The 6323-nt window shown below is 42.7% G+C and overlaps 1 protein-coding gene across 1 annotated transcript in view; it reads left to right on the forward strand.

Moving 5' to 3' along the window:
* The window catches only part of VWF (von Willebrand factor), a 141675-nt gene extending 135389 nt beyond the window's left edge, over positions 1-6286 (forward strand). The window contains exons 50-51 of the mRNA XM_081331929.1: positions 4183-4280; positions 5611-6286. Of these exons, the coding sequence (XP_081188055.1) occupies positions 4183-4280; positions 5611-5799 (287 nt within the window). The 3' untranslated portion in view covers positions 5800-6286. The remainder of the gene's footprint in view (positions 1-4182; positions 4281-5610) is intronic.
* Positions 6287-6323: the final 37 nt, after the last annotated feature.

A 6323-nucleotide genomic window follows, 5' to 3' on the forward strand; every position in this document is an offset into this window, starting at 1 on the left:
CATAATAACCAAAGGTCCGGAAAAATAGTTTATTGACGTGAGAAAAACACGACCGAATAGAAAACAGCAAAACACACGGTTAAGAAGAACTATGCAGATCCTATATTTTCGTGTTCTGAAAGAGGGATGTTTGCTGGGAAGCAGTAGAGATTTCCAAAGAATTTTCAAGGTTTACCCAAAATCCGATCTGTTCACTTATTTGTAAATGAAGTTTCATGTGACCCAGGAGAACAGGGAAAAAAATTAAGAGAAATGTTTACAGCTGCATGAGTTGCTTTCTGGGCCAATCTATCATTTCCCTTTTTCTATCTCATTTTTCTGAGTGCCATAAAGGAACCTTTCATGCATTGTAGTCGCTGTGGGTTTATCTGTAGTCTGGATCCATTTTTTTTTAATCTCCATTGAGCTTCAATTATTTCTTCTGGAATAAGAAGAAATTCTTCTTGAATCATCTGGGTCACCACGAAGCAATAAAATAAAATTAGGAGGAGCAAATGAAAAACCTCCGGTTGCTAGCAATGGCGGCAACCGGATCTGGGTGTAAGAATCCAAAGAACCACTAGATGGCAACAGAGAGACCCTGGTTGTAATTCTTTGCACCCTGATCTGGCCACATTATTGTACTGCAAAACTGTCACGGCAGCTGCCGAGGACCGTGGAGGTCACTAAATCACTGCTTGATTGAACTGCTGACAGATTGGCTTTGCAGCAATATATCTGCAACTTTCACTAGGAAGAAAGAAGGATGAATTTAGGACAAGCTCAGTCAGTCCCGCCACACAAGGCTGCCGCGCAGAAGAAGGCGTCAACTTATTTTTTTTTTTATTGAAAAGTTTTAACATACATTTTATCTTTAACAATCCCCCCTCCCCCTCCCATACCCATCCCTCCCTACCCCTCCCCCCCTCCCCCCCCCGACTTCCCAGAGCTAAGTACAAGGTATAAAAACAAAAAAAAACAATCATAAACATCCATATGCTAACAACCACAAACTCTAAAATCTATCACTCTCTAGCTCATATAGGATAACTACAAACACTATTACTATTAAATATAAAAAAAAGGAAAAAAGAAAAAGAAAGGAAGACTTATTCAAATGCTACATGAAACTTTTTAGTCCCATATTTGTTCTGGATATACTCAATCCATTTTCGCCATTCCATAATATAATGTTCTTGCGAGTGATCTTTCAAGTAAGCCGAGATCTTTGCCATCTCTGCCAGGTCAGAAACCTTTAAAGTCCATTCTTCTACAGTCGGCAGTTCCTCCTTCTTCCAATACTGACCTATTAAAAGTCTTGCTGCCGTAATTAAATTCAACATCAGCTTAGTGTCCACAACCGTAGCATCTGTAATTATACCTAACAAAAAAAGTTGCGGACAAAACTTTATCCTTTGCTTGAAAATCTTCTGCATGTTCCACCAAATTTTTATCCAAAAGGCCTTAACCTTTTTACAAGTCCACCATATGTGAAAATATGTTGCATCTTCATCACCACACCTCCAGCACTTAGGCTGATAATTCGGATACATACATACATATCGTCAACTTATTTTCTAAAGCACGAGAAGGCATCGATAGAAACTAATCAAGGAGAGATCCAGTCTAGAAATAAGAGGGGGGAAAAAATCTTGACAGTGAGAACAATCGGTGGAACAGCTTGCCTTCAGAAGTTGTGGGTGATTGATCACTGGTTGTTTTTTTAAGAAGACACTGGACAGCCGCTTGTCTGAAATGGTAGAGGGTCTCCTGCTTGGAAAGGAGGCTGGACTAGATGACCTCCGAGGTCCCTCCCAACTCTGTTCTGATTGATTCATTGAAGACATAATGGTTCTTCTACTTCAGTCTGGAAGCTTTAGTATTTTACCAAGAAGATGGACAATGTAGGGCAGGGGTAGGCAACCTTGGCTCTTTTATGACTCATGGACTTCAACTCCCAGAATTCCTGAGCCAGGAATTCTGGGAGTTGAAGTCCATGAGTCATAAAAGAGCCGAGGTTGCCTACCCCTGATGTAGGGTATAGATGTAGGGCAGGTCCCACCGCCTGTATTTCCAGGACGTTGACAGGACCGTATATTAAATTGCAGTCCAAAAGCTTTATTGTTCAAACCCAGGGCTCTCTTCAAACTTGGCCCTTTTATGACTTGTGGACTTCAACTCCCAGAATTCCTCCTGCCTGGCTGAAGAATTCTGGGAGTTGAAGTCCGCAAGTCTGAAGAGCAAGCATTACTTCATTGCTTGCAAGAAGCTTAAAGACTGATCTCTTTAACCTCAGTGTCCAGATACCACCCTAGAAATGATTGTCAGCAGCAAAGATCCGTAGTTTTTTTCCCCCCCTTATTTGGAAATCTACTCCTCTCTACTCCTTTGCTACCTCACAAATTCTCTCAAAGATAATACAGGAAGATTCCTGCCATATCTTTCTACCCGGTTCTTTCCGTAGCCAAGACGTCTCTCCTCGCACTTTCCTTAAATCCTCTGCAGGAGAAAATTGTGAACAGAACAAGCCAGGAGCTTTTTCTTGGCAGCTTTTGATTCCCCAAAATTCTTGGAATAAATGGTCTGTAATTGCCAATATTTTCTGAAAGGCCTGCAGTTTGCTTTTAAAAAGCATCCTTCACAGTATCTCCTTAGTCACAGCAGACACCATGACAATATTGGTTTTTTTTTCATTTGTTGGTTTCTTGCACAACCCTGTTCAATGCACACCGTCAGGTTTCCGTGCCGGACTGGACAGTTTTAACCTCTATTTCAACTCCTCATGTTTGCTCGTTTCTGTTCTCGGTGAACAAATTGTTTTATTTAATTCCCATGTTGCATTCTTGGGAATCTTCCCACCTGCTCTCCGTTACGTCTCCACTTATCAGTAATTCAGTGATTATTTGCCTAGTCTGAGTTTTACTGTACCCAAGAGAGCTTTGAACTTTACAACCGGTATTTGATTTTAATTTTTCATTGAAAAGCCTTATTTCAGCAATGCTTCCACTTTTGGCAGTTCAAAACGTACGTTCGTTTCATCCGAGCTCCCTCTGGTCTTCCAGATGATTTGGTTCCGCGCTGTCTTGACTGCCCAAGCCTGCCTTGCTGTGGCCAAAGACTTTTTGACTAGTCTTTGTTCGAAGCAACCTTTGTTCTGCCAGCAGGCCATTATCCAACTATGTCAGACCGGGGTCCCAAAACAGGTACCTCCCAGTGACATGTTGTTGTAACCCGGGGTTCCTCAAACTTGGCCCTTTTATGACTTGTGGACTTCACTTCCCAGAATTCCTCAGCCAGGCAGAGGAATTCTGGGAGTTGAAGTCCACAAGTCATAAAAGGGCCAAGTTTGAAGACCCCTGTTGTAGCCATTTTAGCCTCATACTTAGAACATAGAATAATGGGGTTGGAAGGCATCTTGAAGGTCTTCTAGTCCAAGCAGGAGACCTTTTACCATTTTGGACAAAATGTGTTTTGACTGCCACCTACAAAACACCCCATATTAAAGATGAAAAGAGGTGGGCTTCAACATGGAAAGAGAAATCTGAGCATTTGTGCGGAGGGGAGATTTTCTATCTGGGTGACTTTCAAGCAGAAGACAACTTGAAAGGAACATAGAGAAATGGGGTTTACATCTCTTATCTGGTAACAAAAGCTTTTTATCAGCTCTAAATTGCTCCAAGGCAGGTATCATGGCTGAAGGAAGAACATTTAATAGAATAGAATAGAATAGAATAGAATAGAATAGAATAGAATAGAATAGAATAGAATAGAATAGAATAAAATAGAATAGAATAGAATAGAATAGAATAGAATAGAATAGAATAGAATAGAATAGAATAGGAAATAAGAATAAGAATAAGAATAAGAATAAGAATGAGAAGAAAAGAGAAGAGAAGAGAATAGTAACTTTATTGTCACTTTGAATGTACACTAATCGGCATACATTAAAATGAAAATAACGTCCTTTCCTCTCTAAAAGTTTAAAGGCCATGCATTAGTCGAAGCAATAGCTAAAGCTAACTTTGTCATCATCGTAACCCTTAAAGAAGTAATAATACTATTAAAATATGGTAAGCTAATTATTGCTGGCTAATCACGGCTGCACTGTTAATTTTGCAGGCAGTAGCTTATGGCTAGCCAGAAGTGCAATTCTCTGCTTCCTTTGTGTAAGTACTTGAAACGTTCACAACTCTTGCATTTTAGGTGTGGAGCCAGAATGCAAGCTGGCCACAGGCAGGCTGGAATTTGTGAAAGTAGATGATTGTGTGAATGAAAACCAGCTGAACCTCCATTACTGCAAGGTAAGGCTGCTGATCCGGAGTATACGAAAGCAAAGGGGGTTGTTTTTCTGTTTCGGTTTGCAAAGAGCTTGTGTCTAATTGCCCAGGCAGTCCTTGACTGATGACCACAATTGACCCCAAAATTGATGTCCCTAAGTGAGACCGCTGTTAAGTGAATTTTGCCCCATTTCGCGTCCTTTCTCGCCACCCGTTATTCAATCACTGCAGTTATTAAGTGAGTGACATGGTCATTAAATGAAACCGGCTTCCCCCATTGACTTTGTTTATCACAAGGTCGCAAAAGGGGGATCATGTGAACCTGACCTGAGCCACCACAGCTTAAATAGCAACAGTGACAGCACTTAGACTTATATACCACTTCACAGTGCTTTACAGCCCTCTCTAAGTGGTTTACAGAGTCATCCTATTGTCCCTCCCCGCCAACAATCTGGGTCCTCATTTTACCCACCTCGGAAGGCTGGAAGGCTGAGTCAGCCTTGAGCCGGTCAGGATCAAACTGCTGGCCGTGGGCAGAATTAGCCTGCAATACTGCATTCTCACCACTGCGCCACCACGGCTCATTAAATCCCAGTTAAGTTGATTTATTGCTCATGCCTACATACAAGCATCTAGTCAAGAAACAGTCAGCATTAAATTGGTGCTAGATAAGAGTTAGTAACATTCAAGAGGGGTTGAACATAGACCTCTTGTGAGAAGATAATGACTCTAGGCTGCTTCCTCTCTTGACTCCGCCACCCCCATCCCTGCCCATCCTTCTCCTACAAGTCTGTTTTGTTTTTGTTTTTTTAAATTCCATTTATATCCGGCCCTTCTCTGAAGACTCAGGGCGGCTTACAAGCTTAGCAGTAGCCTTCATTCTATGTATATGCCTGCTTATTAGGGCTTTCACACACACACACCCAAGCGGCATTATTACAAAGTCAGCTTATTGCCCCCAACAATCTGGGTCCTCATTTTACCTACCTCGGAAGGATGGAAGGCTGAGTCAACCTTGAGCCTGATGGGATGCGAACCTGCACTAATTGCAGGCAGCTGGTGTTACTTAAGGAGGCATTAGCCCACTGCTCCACCAAGGCTCTATAATTGTAGTTTCGAATAGTTGCTGAGCGACCGATCGTAAGTCAAGGGCGACCTGTGTAGAAAAGCCTTCCCCCCAGTAGCAACGTTTTACACACAGAGCTGCGGTGAGCTCAGCTCTGCCATCTTACTCCTCCCACCAGCTAGGCCCAGTCTGTCTGCATCTCCCTTTTTCCATCCTTCCAGCGGCTTTCATGGTGAAATCAGGATTTTAAGTTCCAACTCTGCGGGGTTGTTTTTTTCCCCCTTGCAGGGCAAGTGTGCAAGCCAAGCCATTTACAACATAACCCTGAACCGTATTGAAGACCTCTGCAACTGCTGCTCGGCAACCGCAACCGACACCATGCGCGTCCCCTTGCGTTGCGCCAACGGCTCTTTAGTTCATCACCAGGTTTTTAATGCCAGAGAGTGCGACTGCCTCTTTCGGAAGTGCCAGCCGTAATCCCCAAAGGGGGAAGGGAGGCAGGTCAAGCTTTTTCTCCAGGTGCCGGAGCATGTACAATCTGATTGCAGCTTCCTTTGGGTATTGGGAGGGTTTTGATACTAGTTTAATGAAAGCCAAGTAAGCAGCCAAGGAAGAAACTGTGTAGTAGGGATGTTTTACTTTGGACTGTTTCAGGGATGCCATATTTTGAAAAAGCCCCAAGAAGTCAAATCATTGCTGAGGGTGGCTATTCAAGAAGAAGCCGGACTGCCCTCTGTCAGAAATGGTGTCGGGTCTCCTGTTTGGGCAGGGGGTTGGACTAGATGACCTCCGAGGTCCCTTCCAGCTCTGCTATTCTGTTCCGTTCTGTTCTGTTCCATCCAAGGACTTCTATCCATGCGATGAACAGATAGAAGAGTTTCGGCATATAGTTATTTTCATTTCAATTACCTTTTTTTTTGATGAATGGCTAACTCTAGCTCACCTTGAGTTATTCGGCTTTTGTTACAAGCTTGAATAAAAGCTGAGTCTTTTCAAAAAAA

Source organism: Vipera berus (assembly GCF_964194415.1).
Source record: "Vipera berus genome assembly, chromosome: 6".
In the NCBI taxonomy this organism is placed as follows: Eukaryota; Metazoa; Chordata; class Lepidosauria; order Squamata; family Viperidae; genus Vipera; species Vipera berus.